At 37.7% G+C, this 18717-nt stretch overlaps 1 protein-coding gene across 1 annotated transcript in view; it reads left to right on the top strand.

Moving 5' to 3' along the window:
* Positions 1-9144, top strand: part of OFCC1 (orofacial cleft 1 candidate 1) — a 119519-nt gene extending 110375 nt beyond the window's left edge. The window contains 1 exon segment of the mRNA XM_032861420.1: positions 9049-9144. Coding sequence (XP_032717311.1) covers positions 9049-9144 — 96 coding nt within the window.
* The last annotated feature ends 9573 nt before the right edge of the window (positions 9145-18717 follow it).

The following is an 18717-nucleotide window of genomic DNA, read 5'->3' as shown; positions in this document are numbered from 1 at the left end:
TATATATATATATATATATATATATATATATATATATATATATATTTCATGTAAAAGATGTCTCACAGGTTCATAGAAGTTTTCCAAAAAGAACCTCAAGTGTTAAAGTTTTTATTTTTTTAAAATTTTTTGGTTTAGGAAAAAATTATTAGCTATGATTATCAATCTTAAATTATTAGCTATTTTTTAAAAGATTTTATTTATTTGTTTGACACAGAGAGAGAGAGAGAGAGAGATCACAAGTAGGCAGAGAGGCAGGCAGAGAGAGAGGGGGAAGCAGACTCCCTGCTGAGCAGAGAGCCCGATGTGGGGCTCGATCTCAGGACGTTGAGATCATGACCTGAGCCGAAGGCAGAGGCTTAACCCACTGAGCCATTCAGGTGCCCTAGCTCTTTTTATTCATTCTATTTTACTGCCCAATAAAGCTTCACAGAGACAACTTTGCTCAGGTAATGAAAAGCTTTCAAAATATTGCTGTGACCGCTATGACATGATTTTACATCTGCTAAATTTTCCACCTCTCTCACAAGAAAATAACATCTATGAAGAAATGTCAATTGGAAACCAAATATACATCACATGCATAGGAAACTCTGGTGTCTAATCCTTTTATCTTAAAATTCACATTAAAAAATATTCTCAAGTGCACTAATTGGTTCTCTAGTGAAATTACTCCTCTCTTGGGTCAACTTAATAAAGAGAACTACTGTAGCAGAGTATAACTTCAGAGAAATATGAAAAAGAGGAATTAAGCCTTTAAGGGATTAGGGTAAAAGTAAAGATACTGATTTTTAGGGTAATCATCATGATTTGTTTGGGACTCTTTGACCCAATATTCCACTCTGTTGACCTAAAAGTCATTGTTTAATATTTTAAAAGGTTAAGTCAGAAATATGTAACCTTTCTCTCATGGGTCCAGTTCTCCTGGCTAATTTTAGCAGTGCCCACTGAGGGTGGTCACTCTGGTGGCCAGTCCCTTACTAAAGGCCATTTTCTGATGGCAGTTTCATAATAAGAAACCATTGGACATCTCCATTGACATGTCTTAGAAGAGGGGGCAGTCGTATAATGAATAATTATGTCCATTTTGTAAGAGGCATGTGGAGCCAGCATGGCCCCCCAACAAAGTAACTTCCTTATGTCATGAAAAAATAAGATCAATTCCAAACTATCAGCATAGTTAATCAAATTCAAAATAATTCCTTAATTTTATTTAATATCCAATGTATACTCAAATACATCAATTATCCCCAAAATACCCTTTACTATATTTTTGTCCAAACCAGGAACTAATCAGGACCATGCAGTACATCTTGTCTTGTGTCTTGTAAGTCAAGCCTGACATGTTGATTGGCTCAGATGTACCGTAGACATTCTGCAGACAGATGTGTGACATTGCTTCCATCTGATGATGTTAGCCTATTGTCTTATTCCTTGTACTTCTAATAATATGGAAGTTGACCTAAAGCTGCTGACTGAATTCAAGATGAATATCGTTGGTTGGAAGACATTAGAAACAATATTGGGAAGTCCATATTTTGACACATCTAGAGATGAGTAATATCTGGTTATTGTATCATTTATGTGCTAAAATTAGTCATTGGTTTATGGATAGCTTGACTCATCTATTATTTTCCCTTTGAAACAAACAAAAATCTGTGTGATACTACTTTGTAGCAAACAATATCCACTTCCTTATCTACCACTCACTTTTGAGTGTTTTTATATATCAATTGGTAATTCTTGCTTGAAATAATAATTTCATTAAGAATTACAAAATTATGGCTTTATATATTACCATTTTGTGTAAATTTATTAGCTGTAATTCTTCCATAAAGTAGAAGTTTCTTTGTCCAACTGCCATTATTTTGTCACCCTAGAGGTCTTCTTCTAAAAAGACAAGGTGGCTCAGGTGGCTAAGCGTCTGAGTCTTGGTTTCTGCTCAGGTCATAATCTCAGGGTTCTGAGATCGAGCCCTGTGTCAGGCTCTCTGCTGGACATAGAGTCTGCTTAAGATTCTCTCTTTCTCTCCCTGCTTGTGCTCTCTATTTCTCTCTCAAAAAAATAAAAATAAAAGAGGTACATGAAGAAAGAGTTTTCATGGTATTAAGTCATTGGTAGACACTTTATTTGAAAGGCAAAAGATACGATTTTTGTTTTATTTTATTATTTTATTTTCACTTAAAGGCATGATTTTATATTTAACATAAGAAACATTTTTTACCTCATGACTCAGTAAAGCAGTTATTAAAAAGATAAACTCAAAGTGCACGAAAGACCTAAATGTGAGACAGGAATCCATCAAAATCCTAGAGGAGAGCACAGACAATAACCTCTTCAACTTTGACCACAGGGACCTCTTTCAACACATGTTTATAAAGACAAGGGTAAAGAGAGTAAAAATAAACTTTTGAGACTTCATCAAGTTAAAAACCTTTTGCACAGCAAAGGAAACAGTCAACAAAACTAGGAAGCAACCCACAGAATGGGAGAAGATATTTGTTAATGACATTACTGATGAAGGGTTGGTATCCAAGATGTATAAAGAACTTCTCAAACTTAACATCCAAAAAAAAAAATAATCTAGTCAAGAAATGGGCAGAAGACATGAACAGACACTTCTACAAAGAAGACATGCAACTGGCTAACAGATACATGAAAAAATGTTCAGTGCCACTAGCCATCAGGGAAATACAAATCAAAACCACAAATGAGATACCAACTTACACCCATTAGAATGGCAAAAATTAATAAGACAGGAAACAATAAGTGTTGGCAAGGATGTGGAGAAAGGGGGACCTTCTTACAGTGTTGGTTGGAATGCAAGCTGATATAGCCACTCTGGAAAACCAGTATGGAGGTTTCTCGAGATGTTAAAAATAGAGCTACCCTGTGATTCGGTATTTGCACTACTTACTCCAAAGATACAGACTTAGTCAAAGAAAAGGACACACGCACCCTAATGTTCATAGCAGCAATGTCCACAATAACCAAACTGTGGAAGGAACAGAGATGTCCTTCAACAGATGAATGGATAGAGAAGATGTGGTTCATTGATACTATGGAATATTACTCAGCCCATCAGAAAAGCCATCCATGCAACCCTCGAAAACCCATTCTTATATGGGTCTGGTATCTGGCGCCCCTGAGCTTCGTATAAAAGATGGTGTAGAATGGAAAAACAACTTTCATTGTTTTTTGGCATATATTTGAAGAAATACTTTTGGAAGTTTTTTTGTTTTGTTTTGTTTTAACCATGGTATATCCTCATTTCTCACTTTGATATTTAAAAAACATTAATCCAGAGTTTAAAGTGCCTAGACATTTTTTTTTGGGTTTCATCCATAAAGTTAAACTATTTAAGTTTTCCAAGGCATTTTTGCCTATTAGTCTTTAGCTTGATGCCTATTGGGTTAACTGTTCAGTCTTAAGTACTTTTATAAATGCTCTATTTAAAGTGAATTATTTTAATAAGGTTGTGCCCTTCAAAGGATAATTCCACTCTCACTTATGATTTGACTTAGAATTTTTATTTTTATGACATATTTTCATTTTCAATCATCATAGAGTTATTCATTATATCAGATATATAGATCCTATGTATACGTTTAATGATATATATATTTAAGATTGACATATCTTAAAGTTGCTTGTACCTATGTACTTAAGTGTGAATTTTTTTGAAAACTGAGAGAAAATTAAAATAGTTAAAACACCAGGGATGGCATTTCTACATAGATGTGTAGATCATGCATTTTTATGCAAGATTTTACTTTATATATTGCATACATTGCGTGGCATGGCTCATCAAATTTTAAGTTTTTAGAAAAAAAATTGAAGGATTGACATTGAGTTCAAAGGCAATTTTAATACTACTGTTTTATAAATTTGATATATGGAATTCCAGTATAGAGATGATTTTCCATATAAATTTAGGTTTTTGTTATTTCTAAATATGTAATTGTAGTGTGGCAATGCTTTCTCATATGGTGTGTTTGCCTACCAAGCATTGCTTTTGAATAAAGAGAGTTGGTTCAAATCACTTAATACATGGTTAAACAATATTAAACTCATGGTGCCTGGGTGGCTCAGTCGGTTAAGTGTCTGTCTTCAGCTTAGGTCATCATCCCAGAGTCCTCGGATTGAGCCCCACATTGGGCTCCCTGCTTAGTGGGGAGCCTGCTTCTCCCTCTCCCTCTGCCTGACTCCCCCTTTTGTGCTTTCTTGCTCTCTCTTAAATAAATAAACAAATAAATAAATAAATAAATATTTTTAAAAAATCAAACTCAGAACTCCATAATATAGGGATTAGGAACATGTGTTCTAGAGGCCAGTTTTCCAGGCTTGATCTAATCTTGCTTTGCTCAGTTTCCTCACTTCAAAAACAAGCATAATAATAGTGTTTACCTGAAAGAGTTAATGTGAGGACTCAGAGGCTGTTATATAAAATCCCCATAGTTTAGTGCCTAGGATATTACAGGTACTCAACAAATATTAGCTAAAATTGAATTATGTCCTCCATTTCTTTCTTTTTCCCTGTGCTAGCCATTATCATAGGCAAAAAGAGTCTGAATAATAGCAGCCAAGTAAAGAATTCACTGTTAGATAAAATGAAAAATAGACATCAACTGGTTCTTAGGTGACTTAACATTACTTGTAAAAAAAAAAAAGAGACAAGGAAATAGAAATATTTCATGAAAAATATTTATGAAATATATATATATATTTCATAAATATCTTTGGATATTTATGAAAAAACTAGCAACATTTAGAGTCATTATCTTATGTTGGTTTTTTTGAATATAGAAGCATCTAGAACAATCTTGTTGTCCTTGTCATTTTTTCATACTTTTGTTAGAAAAGGTGGTTCAGACCAGGAAAGTATGAAGACATATTTTTGGGAAGTCAATATTTAAATTTTTAGTGATATCTAATAGGGAATATTTTGAATTTTGTTTAGATGTTGGATAAATATGCAGAACATAGCTATCTTAATTTCTGGTTTAGCAACAGTATTTACTGATCATTTTTGACAAAGTGTTCTCTGGGTGATCCCCAATTATAACAAACCATCACTTGTTCAGATGAATAGGATATGGTGGAAAGTCTGTGTTGCAAAATATTTTGGAATAAACTCTATACAAAAAAGAGTTATTTTATATGGAAGAAGAAATACGACCAAAGCTGCATGAAATAATTGTTATATCATAAAGTTTGTAATAAAATCTTCCTTTAATGAGGTGATAAATTTTAAATAGTTCATCATTAATAAATAATCGATGTTTCTTGCATACTTGAGAGGATTTGAAAATAGTTAGCTCCATGAGGGCATTCATTCTCTTTGCAAACCATGCTGGCTCTGTTTGATCTCTTTTGGAAAATGGTTGGTGCAAAGGAAAATTTCCTGTTTTAATAAAGTTTTACTGTTTGGCCCTTTTTATTCATTTCCAAGGGACTATATACAGCCATTGATCCTAATCTTAATTGTTTTTACAAGGATGTGGGTGAAGGGCTAATAATAGAAACTATATGGGGTCAAGTGAGTGAAGAAAACGGTCACCCTATGCATGTAGTCTCTAAAACAGCAAGGCGACTACGTGAAGGGCCAATTCCATGGATTAAGAACTGAGCTTTGGAAACCCAGAGAGATGGCTACAGACTCCACCATGTGCTACAACCTTGGGCAAGAACCTGAAGTTTACCCATCTGCAGAATCAGTTTGATGCTCAGAGCATAGGCATCCTAGGGCTGTTTTAAGAATCAAATGACAGACTCCAGAGGTGCTTAGAAGTGTCTCAAGGTGGTTTCACTCATTCCCATCACCTAAATTCCATTATCTTGCTGGTGACAGCCAGAAGCTCTGATTTCTCCTCTTACGGTCAGGCTCCCTATCTCACTTCTGCTTACCATTGCCATGTGGGTATCACAAAAACACTGCAAATTTAACATGTCCAACCTGGAAGCTGATATTTTTTTCCTCAAAACCGTGTTTGCAGGCACCCGGGTGGCTCTGTTGGTTAAGCATTTGCCTTTGGCTCAGGACACGATCCCAGAGTCCAGGGATCCACATTGGTCCACGGAGAGTCTGCTTTTCCCTCTGTCCCTCCTCCCGCTCATGTTCTCTCTCAGTCTCTCAAATAAATAAATAAAATTAAAAAAAAAACACAATAACAATAACTGTTGTTTGCATTATCTATCCCATCTCTCCTATCCCAGTAAATGGCACTAGAGAACATTGACTTAGGCCAGAAATTTGAAATTCATTTTTGGTTTTTTATTTCCCCTCATCTTCCTCATTTAATTCATCAGCAAAACTTCCTAGTTTTGTGAAGTGGTTCACCCTATAGCTTATTCTATGTACACCATTAGCTCCTCGGTAAGGTTGCCAGGCTAAATCTATATTGTTTTCTGTCACACAAGACAGTGAGGGCAGATCCATAGGGTTACTATTCCCTATGGCTTCTGGTTGCTTCCCATTAATAGGGAGTGTTGTTAAGGGTTAGGAAAGGGAGAAGAGAGGTCATGTGATAGATAGTTCTGCCCTCCCTGCATTGAGCTGCCTTAATCCCTCCTCCCAGGGTCATTGTTCTACTCAAGACAGGTGACCTTATATGACTCCCCTTCCAGGGTCTGGTTACTACTCCGTCTCCTCAACCCTCCAAGCCTAACAGTGGAAACAGCCTGCTCCTAAATCCACAACTTTGTAATGATACATTTATGAATAAATCTTCCTCCTCCAGTCATCTAATTTTGAGAATGCATATGTTTCTGCTGGGACCCTCACCGATATAGATCCTAAACTTGGCCCTTCTTGGTGATTAACCACAACAAAGCTCCATTTTGCTCTAATGCGGTTAACTAATGTCACATCGACCATGTTGGTACATGGGGTACCATGAGATGTGTCTCTTCTCAGAATTTGAATTGAAAGCCTGGCATGACCTTTCTATTGTTTGATTTCTCCTCCAACTGTCTCACACTTCTTCTGTAATTCCGAAGGATTTCTGCCTTGGAGAGGAAGGGTTGGGGTGAGAAAAAGCCACTCCTCATGCACATTTAGCTGCTTGGTTCCCTTATTTTTACCTCCTTCTCCGGTTCATAATCCAGTAGGAGCAAAAGTGGAAAGGTTCCCTTCTGTCTTATGCATTTTAGTTGTGATTTTTTTTTTAGATTTATTTATTTATTTGGGGGGTGCAGAGGGAGAGGGAGAGAGAGTCTTTAGCAGACTCTGCACTGAGCACAGAGCCTGACTGGGGACTCGATCTCATGACCCTGAGATGATGACCTGAGCTGAAATCAAGAGTCAGAGTCTCACCTGACTGTGCCACCCAGGCTCCCCAGTTGTGATTCCTTTTTAGTGTCCTCCATATTGAGAAGACATTTCCCCTCTCCAATTATCTGTAGCTATAGTAGCTGAGTTTTGCTGAGAAACATAATTTATAGGAAAGAAGAATAAATAAACATGCATTTAATATTTTTAAGTTTTCATCACTGGTGATACATAGGACAGATAATTACTACTCATTTACTTAAACCTTTTACTGGCTTCCCTGTTGCACATAATATGTAGATCAGTTAACATCAACATCACCTGCAAGTCCAGCAAGAACCTATTTATGTTTCTAGCCCAGTTTTCCTATATTCTCCTTCGGGGCTGTACTTAGGCCACACTGATTTTCTTTTTTAAATATATAAAACTATGTCCTACCTCAGGACTTTTGTACATACTGTTCTTTCTGCCTGGAGCATTAATTTCTTTTGCTTTTTGCACGGATAAACTCTTCTTCAACTCAGGTCTCGTTTTAAAAAATCATTCTTTTCTAACCTTCCTCCCACAACCTTGTCCCTTAAAAGTCTTCTCCAGACTGTTCTTTGGATTGTTCCTACCATCCTTGTCATTGTTTTGTTTATTTTTCCAGTTAATTTTATTTATTATGTCCACTAGAAAGATGAATTTATAATGTCAGATATAATATAAATCTTTATATGCCACTGTATTCCTGCTTCTAGCACTGTGTCTGGCATAAAACAAAACCATAATAGATATCTACAGAATAAGAAACTGAATGAAGTACAATGCCCAGTAGGATATCAGTGGTCAGTAAACATAGATGAGCATTGTTGTTATGAAATCTCACTGCTAATTAATATGCCATTAAACTCAAGAATATTTATTTAGTCGAATCTGATGTTTTATTAGATCTCACATACTTATTTTAGAGCTTCTTTTGGCAGAGCTGTATCAAGAAACTTATTTATCAAAACCAAGCACATAACATGGCATTCTTTCAGTGGAAGCCTGTGGTAGGGAAGGCCTAGTCTTGAAGAGATTTGTGGGTTTGGTTTTTGTCTTATGAAGTGAACTCTTCTAAGATTCACAGAGTTGTAAATGGAATTAGATAAGCAGAAAAGCCAACTGCTTGAACTAAAAGAGACAGAGAGAAACCAAAATAAGGGAGACCTTGGACTCCCAAATCTACTGGCTGGAAACCAGCTGAGGAAATGACTTAACTGCAAACATGGGCTAGCAAAGAAGATCTATGAAGTGGACCCGGTGTCCAGAGGACAGGGCTGGGAGCCATGGAAAATCATTCCAACCTTGAGACTTATCGAGGAACCGCCAACATTTGCTTGTCTGGCTTTCATGATTGCTATGGAGTCAGGGTCCTGGCCTCCTATTAGCACATTTTTGTAGTTCCCTCCTACACTCTACGAGGGTTGATCTGTGTGACCCATAGCATAAGGCAGAATTACTGCTTATAAAGGATTGAAGATTTCATCTTGAGTTCTCTCTCTCTTCTCCTCCTTTTTTGATGTTCTTTATTATTCTCTCCACCTTCCTGGCCAAAAGTAACTAAGCAGGGTGAGGAAAATCATATTCTACAAAAGGGGGCTGCTAAAGGTATAACCCCCATGTTTTTATTTGTCTCCTGGAAACTTAACCTTTAGGGCAAGCATATCCAGGTCTTAGAAAAACCCACTTTTGCATGTAGTGTTTCAAGTGAATTTTTAATCAATTTTATTTCATTTCTGTTTTCTTTGATACAGGATTTGAAATTTGAAGGGGAAGGACTCCATCAGTACATCCCTATGTCCCATTTAAAGACCGACAAAACCTGCAAGAATTATGTTCCTTCCTGGTAGAGTCAATGCATTTTCTTTTCTTTTTTATGCTTCACTCTAGATTAAATGTGGATCAATTATAGGTACCAGACACCCCAGTTTGATTGACCCTGAGGATCAGGCTTGTGGAAACTGTGACCTCCTTTCCTCCTGAAATTTATCTGTGCCCTATCATTCATATTCAACTGTTGGCGATGGGGCATTCTGGTGATGGCGCATAGTTGGGAGCCATGTCTTGTTTACCACTATATCCTTGAGCCAATGTAGGAACTTCCAAGATCTGGGGGTGGCACTTGCTGCTTCTCCATGCCAGGAGAGGAGAGACAGAAGTAGTGGGTGTCGGTTCAGAGGGGGTTTCAAGTTAGATGTTCCCACTTTGAATCTTGGGCTTAACCTCTTAGGGCTATACAACCTCAGATAAGATATTCAACATTCTCCAGCATCGGTTCATCAGTGTAGCAGAAGAAGAATACCTTGTTGGACTATAGTCAGGGTTAAACAAAATAATAGATACAACTTATTTAAAAGAGTGCCTTGAACACGCTAAGCAGTCAGCAATAACTATTCATGCTACATATCAGTGATGCTCAACAGGGATCGATTTTGCCTGCAGGGGACGTTTGGCAATGTCTGGAGACATTTTCTGTTGTCACTACTGGACTAGGAGAGGGTCTGTTAATGGCATCTAGTGGGCAGGGGCCAGGGATCTTGCTGAACATTCTACAATGTGGGCCAGCCTCCACAACAAAGGGTTATGTGCTTCAAAATGTCAATAGGGCAGAGGTTGAGAAATCCTGTTGTAGGCATCAATGTTGTTTATTCATTGTCATTTTGCTTAATTTATGATCCAAATAGCAGGGAAAATAAGGTATCAACAGGAGTGGGACCTATCTCTCTGTGAAGGGTCTTCAGCGCTCCCAACAGGCCACGGAGACAGGAGGTGTCAGTCAACACTCAGGGTGGTAGCTGTGATCACTGCACTTCTAGGCTGGATCTTCTACAGACCAGGAGAATGGCCAGGGAGGTAGACAAGACGTTACATGCAAGAGACTTAATTATGGATGAAAATAGTGAGAATTGGAACTATCCTAAGTACCCAACAATAAGATTATGTTGTAGGAAAAAACCTTGATCTCATAGAAAATGCCTTTAAAGTACAAAGTGGTAAATATGGGTGACAAAATACTATTTATATCATTGGCCTTATTTTGTAAAGAAAGAAAAAAAGGTATGTTTAGCTACCTATGATGAATAAACCTCAGTATTTTATCAGGGTTTATCTCTGAGTGGTGGACTAATGGATGACTTTTGGGGGGGCTTTTTATATAATCAGATTTTATATAATGTGCAAATATAAACATATATTTATATAATGACAAAATTAATAAGTGCTGTAGATGAGGTGAAAAAAAAAGGGTAATAATATGCCACAGGACCTAATTCAAAATGAGCTCATGTCTGGTCTGGCTCCTGGTCCAGGGTGTGACTGCTCCAAGGGGACACAAATCTGTAGACTTAACTCAAGGTACCTGATACCATGTTAAACCTGTGTATTAACCTTTTGATGTTCCTGTTTAACTAAGGAAGTTATTTTTAGAAAACCTTTAATTACAAAGAACTGGGATTGCGACTAAGGATCTTTTTTTTTTTTCCTTTAGGATTATAATCATGAATTCAGCATCTAATTATTTAGATTAAGTTTTTAAGATATTTCATGAGTGCCATGCCATGCCATGCTTGCCAAGAGAACAAAGAAAGAAACTGAGGAAACCATTTCACTCCGGTTAACATAACATGTTTGATGTTTACTAATGAAATCTGTTTACCTTCATAACTGTATAATAGGGCCATTAAAGACAATAGATACAGTAGTTTAAAAGTAATAAAATTTACAACAAAGTGTATTTAATTTGAAATTGAATTGCCAGCAAATGGTTGTCCTAATGAACCCTTGTGTCAGTGTAGCTCTAACCAAATTAAGGGAAATCATTTCTATCACAAGAAACTAAATCAGCTGTGAGATCCAGAAAGGCCATTCCTCTGGTAGGGGTACAGTCATTGTCACAGATGGCCCTGCTGATGGAATTAAGCTTAAGTCAGGAGAAGTGAAATACAAGATCCTTCTTAATTCAAACGAATACGGGAAAGCAGGCGCATGTTGTTAGGATGCGTGAAGCTTAAAATAAATAAGTAAATAAATAAATAAATAAGTAGTCAGTAACAAAGAAGCTCAAATAAAGACAATAAATGTTAATAGGGAAAAAATGTTAAAAAAAAAAAAAAAAACCTAGGAAACATTTTGAGGGTAGATCTTCATCTCGGACCATTGCGTCAAAAAAAGAAAAGAAAAGAAAAAGTTTGTATCATATCAGCTATTCATCTATTTAAATAATTTCCCCATTCCAGAGATTCTTTACCAATTTATAGGCTAGAAGGGGTGGGGGTAGAAAATGAGGTGGCTAAACATCTTATCAAATATGTAACCTTCTGGTAATTTCTGAAACAAGCCGCATTTTAATTGCTCGTAGATCAGTACAGAATATAGTGAGTCTTGTATTTTGTTGAATCCCATTTCAAAAGCTACTCATCTCCCCAACTTTAATCAATGGTGGTAATGTGGTGTTTATCTAGTTCTCAGTTAATCTGACATGATGTTTAAGGAAAACATCAAATTGTGTTGTGTTTCCAAGGGCAAACCTTTTCATTATGCCCACTGTCAATTTCTGTTCCTTTTATCTCCCTTCTTCTTGTAACTGCTAGCAGAGCACCAAGTCAACCATTAATTGCAGAGCTAAATGTCTGTAAAGAAGACAGCTCAGCCAAGCTCTGCACCCTCCCAGAAGTAACTCGCGAATCAAGGGGAGCAGCAGGACCTTGCTGGAAGGTGAGGCTCTCACCAGGAACTTTTCCTCTGCCACAAAATGTTAAGCAATGAGATCAGTTGTTATCGACTCCCTTTCCTGTGGTGCTTTTCCTCTTGGGGGGGACCCTTTAGAGAAACAGAGTTTCAGCAGGGCTTGGTAAATATTTTTGAAGAGAATTCTTTGCTAAGATAGAACAGCTAAAATTCTCAGTTGTAAACCCTTTGGAAATCCTCAAAAACGGTGTCCCTGGCACCGTGCTGGGTTGTCACTAGACAATGAGGCAGAGCTGCCACCATGCAAATGAGACAAGGTTTGAGATTTGATGAATCTTCTGTCTTCTTTCCCTACTCATCTGACATACGCTTTGAGGAAGGTTGTAAATGCAAGAGAGATTGTGGTATAATTCCTCAGACTGGCATTTCTGCCCCCTAGTCACCATTCGATTATCTTCCAAATTGCTGTGTTTCAGAGAGATAAAGATTTTTTATGGCTTGCTGACTTGAAACAACCACAAGAACCAGCGAAGAGATGCCTAAGCAACCATGCATAGTAATTCCATTGGTAAATGACAAAATCTTTGTTTGTATGACATTTCCAAAATTACTACAGAAGATGAATCTAAAATACAAAATGTCACATTTGGCATGCAAAACTATCACAATATATTTCAGTATAAAATTCATAGAGGCGTTTAATTTAGAATGTGTTTAATAACTCGGTCTGCCTGCATCGGTAATCCTGCCTTGAGGTTTAAAGAGATTGTCTTATTTATTCACATGGTGTTAATTTTTAAAATATTTTTGGAAACCAAAATATGAAGGTTAAGTCCTTATTGTTAATTAAGATTTTCTAATTAAACCAAAAATAATTGTTATTCTGATAGGCTTTTAAGTATGACTCATATGAAAAACAAAACAAAACAAAAACAAAAGAAGTTTAGCAACTTTCACTGTTTATTTAACTGTGATTTGATTCCAGAAGCATACTATCTATATAGAAATATATATTATCACTCACAAAATAAAGTCAAGGCGGGATTCCTAAGTACTTACTGTTGGTTGCAGATTAATGGGTATGCTACTAACTCCAGTAGCCAACAGAGTAACCTGCTTCCAAAAACGACATTATTTTTTGCTTAAAGCACAATGTAATAGAGAATTCTTTGAGGTCAAATTATTCTGAAGACTATTTGGGACTTATGAGTATAGAAAACATGACTTAATGACATTGGAGTTATTAATAATCCCAGTTTAATTTTTGTTTAATCTGAAACAAGTCCATTAAAAATCTTATCAATTTGTATAAACTTTCTGGCACTTACTAAAAATGAAAATGGCCTATTTCTGTCAGCCGAAGGTAAGCAATGAAATTCCAATGTCCCATAAAATATGCCTGAATTGTGTTCTTTAGTTACCTACAATTTATGCTGAGTTGTAGGTTAAAGCGTATACAAATGCTACTCCCTCCTTTATTCTTTTATTCGCATGTGAAGCTGATGGGGCTAGTTGACCTCATGTTGAAATTTAATTAAACTATCTATCAGTTGAGGTGTTTGACCTATTTTGGACTTCCCTCCTCAGTGTGGTCTAGGGGCCAATGGTAGGTTTCCAGAATGTACCAGAGTGGCACAGGGATTATTTTGAACTGAAGCTGCTTGAGAAACAACCGGTGCAAGACCACTCAGACCCTCCTCGGTCCCCCTGAACTCAGGAAATCTATCTCCCATACGGAATGTACCCTTCCTGTACTAAGAAGTGAAAAAACATCCTTATCGCCAGTGATTGAAACTCTTAAGAGGAGAAAGCTGTAGAAACTTTGTTATTTATTTTTACTAATCTACTACCTCAGCCGAAACTTAGCTTAGAATTCCTTCCTCACTAAAACTCTCCAACACCTGTTTTCTTTTTCCTGTCAGCTTCTCGCCAGTGCATTGTCTCTCTTCCTAAAATGTCTCTCTACCTCCTGCCACAGCAAAGGAAAATTTACTCTCTAAGAGCCTGACAAAATGTCACAGAATTACATGCGTCCCTTGGTGTCACCTAACAAAATCCTGGATCCCCAAAGAAATGCGCTATTGTCTCTCTTCCTATAAATGCCTCTCTTGGTCATTTCTGTAGGTCTCCATGTCATTACTGGGCCTTGCTCTGCAGTAATAAAACTTTGGCTTCTTTCTCCTGTTAACCTGTTTCATGTAAATTTAATTTGGAGTCCAGCGAAGACCGTGAAGGGTAGGGAAAAAAGGTTTCCTCTCCTACAGTGTCATATGGTCTGTGATTAGTGTCAGAGGTAAGGACTGTTGCCTTTCAAACTCTGAGTTGAAGCTCACTGCCCATGTTCACCCATCCCAGATAACCTTGAAGAGGCATGATGTGTGGTTTCTAGAAGTGTTGGTTTCCTGTTAATTCTATCTTATTATAATAGATGAATGGTTTCTGATGTCACAGATCATTAACATACCATGCTTAAAAATTGGCTAAACTTTCCCTGGCATAATTGGCAGGTTTGGCTTTTGACCTCCTAATTATATATCTCGTGTCCTCCCCTGTTATCATTACTAATACCTAACAATTACAGGTTGAGCGAAAATAATTGTCTATTTCCCCTCACCCCCAAAAAGCGCATTGTGGCTAATTGCGTGGTTTTACCCAGTTCCTGCATATTTCAGAGACCTATCTTGCCTTTAGGTTGAACAGGGTCAGGGGCCTCAGCGTCTTCAAATGCAGATGAAATGCCTAAGGGGTCTCAAGAACAAGGCTCCCCGAGGCTCTTACCTCTTCAGAGTGTCCTTGCTCCGTCGACCAGGTGGCTGTCCCATGCAGTGGAGGCATACAGAGCAGCTGAAGACCAGAACACACCCAGTGAGGCATGATGGAAACTTTTATGATGTGGGGCTGTATTTCCATGAAAGCCTTCATGTGGTAAGCAGGTCTTTTTGCACACATAGCACTTTTTCTGTAGTTTCTCCATGCTTCCTACCCGTCCATCTTTTTATCCCAATTGATGTAGATTTAGATATTCAACTCTATGTAGTAAACAGGAAGGATTTCATTCATTTGTACATGCATTCATTCAGCAAATACCTAGTGGGCACCCACTATGCACCAAACATGGGTTGTGCACCATAAAGGGACCTCCCTCCTCCCGCCATGTCCAGTGTAAAATGGAAATGCTATCTTTATTTATCAAGAACATATAACGTGGATGCTTGGTCTAGTTCTTGGTCTAGTTCCTTTTTTGGATTTTGTGCTGGAGATTAATGATGAGTGTTATTGGATGTCTTGTACATGTATACATGTGTAAGTAGCCAGGGATGCTGATTTTAGGTGAGAACCAAGCTTTGGACCAGAAGAGAAGTTGGAGGGATTGTTCAGAAAATATATTATGGATATAGGGGGATGTGTTTACCATGCAAAGAGATTACAGAAGAGATGGTGCTGAGTAAGGCAGGAAGAGATAGGTGAGATTAAAGAGTGAGTTGCAGGGATGAGAAGCAGAGCCTGGAGATCATCAAGTTACCTTTGGAAACAGAGAGGGGAGACTCAGCTTCCTCTGGCCCTAAGAAAAAGAAAGGAGGTTGGGTTAATCCCAGTGCATTGGATGTTGGGCATGAGCACAGACTATTCACAAACACAGAATTGCCTTTTACACTATTAATTTGAATGCATAAAACAAACATCTTGAGAGTCAATACAGGTATCGCAGAGTGATATTAAAAAAAAACACTAATTTCTCTCTAAAATAGAAGTGTGCTCTCTTTCCCCATTTCCCTTTAGGTTTTGTGCTAAAAGGTATCCTTTTAATTAATTTTAGCATGTGGTATTTCATTAAGGGTTGCAATGTATTATTCACATGAATATACTCTTCAGATAATATATTGTATTTATTCTGACCAACTGACAAAATTAAAATGGAATGTGAAGCCGTAAAAACAAATGAGCCTTTCTATACAGTAGATCTATAAACTACAAACCTAGGAGACCATCATTTACTTGTAGGGTCCAAAAAGAAAATTACCAACCTCCATTTTTTTGCCGCCTTTACATGTTAGATATCTACGCTCCTTGAGGACAGTGTTTTTGTTATTGCTGTTGTTTGTTTGGTTGGTTTTTGTTTTTGATTTTTTAATGAGCAACAACTCTGTAGTGAGTTTTAAGAAATAGAAAAGATCTGGCATTCATAAAAGCCACACCATTGAATAATAAGTGTAGAGTGTCAGATGACCTCTCTGTTTGGAAGTTGACAGGTGCTAAAACCAAAAAAGCAAAGTCTGCCTACTGTTGGGAGCCATGTACTAATCAGACGTTCAGCGAAGGTTCACAGCGTAATCCCAAGATGTAGCCATGGTTGACTTCTGTTACGGTTTGGAGAGTTGGTAGTGTCGATAGGGATGGTAACACCAGGAGTCTCTTTAAGACAAGAGACCTCAATTTTTCCCTGGATAGCATCCTCCCTAAGCAGAAAGGAATCCTGGCTGACAATGTTCACTGGGGAACCAAACCTCAGTTGGCTCATCTGTGAAATGGGCATAATATCTGCCTACCAGATACATTGTGAGAAATGACTAAGAGAATAGTTCTGGAAATCCACAGTGCCGGTGTGTAGTAAGAGTCCAGAGGCTTCTTTTAATCATTGTTATAATTATTCTGTTTCTTTGATAAAGAAACTGTCCATAAATTTTTACCCAGTGGACTTTCATTTTATTATATATAAGAGATGTTTATATGGTGAGTAACTTTCAAACTGACCTTTGCTTGAGAGCAATGTCAGTTAACGTTTTCTTTCTTTCTTTCTTTTTCTTTCTTCTTTTCTTCCTTCCTTTTTTTTTTTTTCCTTCTAGTGATGGATCTCAAAGGCCTTCTGAAGGGGGGTATACCAGTGAGAGGAATTAGTTTCAGGTTGGAAGGAGAGGACATTTTCCCTGGGGGAACCCACTGCCTCTATGGGACCAGAATTTGAGGACATGTTCTAAGAAGACAGCAGGCATAATTCAGCTCCTGTGCTGAGGTCTTGGTTCTCACCCTTCACCTCAGAGAAATTTCAGAAATGTGGTGTGACCTAAAATCTTAGTTATTTTAAAAAAGAATCCAATGTACCTAATGGGCTATTACATTCATTTGCTACATTTTAATTAAGTACCAGAAATTTTAACATAGTGTTAGTTTAGTTTAGCATAGTGTTAGGCTACAGAGTATGTCATTTCAAAAGCTTGCGTTCTAGAGCCATCTGCCTTAATACCTGTTTGATGTTAAAAGGTGGTAAAAAGTGTTGTTATTATTGTTTTTATGGGTATAGAGGCCCATCCCTGGCTCCCACTATCAGAGTGTGAACTCTGAGGGCAGATGGCACATATATTGCTATGTTTGTTTTGAGAATATTCCACGCCTGTTTTGGGAGGATCCTAACAGAGTGTGCTAAAGATCTAATGCCTAGAGGACTGAAGAAGGGTACTAGGGACGGCTTCAGGGAGAGGGCCAGAACCACTACATGACTGAGGTTGCGAAAACGTTAGTGTTAAAAAGTGCATCTAGTCTGTAGGGGAAAGCAGAGGTGGCCCTTCTTTCAATAGTAAAATGCATTTTTCCCTTCCTGCCAAAAAGAACAAAAAGTGTCTTCGAATAGTTGAAAAAACAACCCCAAATTTTCTTCCCCTGTGTCAGAAGCAAACAAACAAAAATAATTACCTCCTGCCACAGCCAAGGAAAATTTACTCCTTAACAGCCTGACAAAATGTCACAGAATTACATGCATCCCTTGGTGTCACCTTACAAAATCCCAGATCCCCAAAGAAATGTGCTAGGCTATTTCACATTCGGTGTATAGAAGAAAAGTACAAAATTCAGGACAAAAACAAAAACAAGAAAAGCACCCAAACCTCCAGAACTTGACAGGAAAGAGAAGTCATCTGAGGCTGTTTCATTTCAGAATAAAAATGCTGTTGCTTAAAGTCCCGTTCATTCCATTGGGTTCTACCCAATAACAGCAAATTTTTCACTAACCACACAATTCTGCCTGCCAGTCACTCTGCCGGCAGTTTGTGGGAGACTGACAGTTCAAACAGCAAGTTTTCCAGAAATACAACTTTTTAACAATAGGAATACACATGCACAAACACCTAAATGTGCATTGGGTATGTAATTGATATAGGGACATATAAGATATTTGTGTCATTACTTTTAAAATGCGAGTCTAAGATGGGTCCTCTCTATTGTAACTCCACAAACAGGAGAAATTGGCTTCGTAAGGTCTTTAGAGAGCACAAGGCATCTTACAAGTGCTAACGGGGTGGGGGAGATGGTCATCTACTCTCATGCAGAAAGGACGGACTGAGAAAACATTTCCCCCCAAAGAAGGGCAAATCCTAATAACAGAAGCACCCAGAATGCTGCAGAAAGTCTTGCTTTATCCACATGTAAGTCTACCTTTTAATGGATATTGGAGTGAGGGTACGATGATACAACATCAAAGCTGGCGTCCCTTTGGCATCAGGCTATGCCAGGAGGTAAATACTTGAAGGTTAAGGTGAAAAGGGTTTGGGAAGTCTCCAAAGGAGGCAGCAGATATATGGGTAAGCCCAACGTAATATCACCCCAAACACCCGCAAGACTACTTCCAGATACTGTCACTTGGATTTTGTCTAAATAATTCCACATCTTAGCATTGGTTTTCCTGTATTGTGAGAGGGAGGTGATCAAAAACAATGAGTTGACTGAAAAGTTTGAACTCCAGTCCT

The sequence above is a fragment of the Lontra canadensis genome, unplaced genomic scaffold (genome assembly GCF_010015895.1).
Source record: "Lontra canadensis isolate GAN:19392208 unplaced genomic scaffold, GSC_riverotter_1.0 scaffold21, whole genome shotgun sequence".
NCBI classification, from domain to species: Eukaryota; Metazoa; Chordata; class Mammalia; order Carnivora; family Mustelidae; genus Lontra; species Lontra canadensis.
The sequence above is the reverse complement of the archived record's forward strand: the minus strand, read 5'-3'. Positions and strand labels throughout refer to the sequence as shown.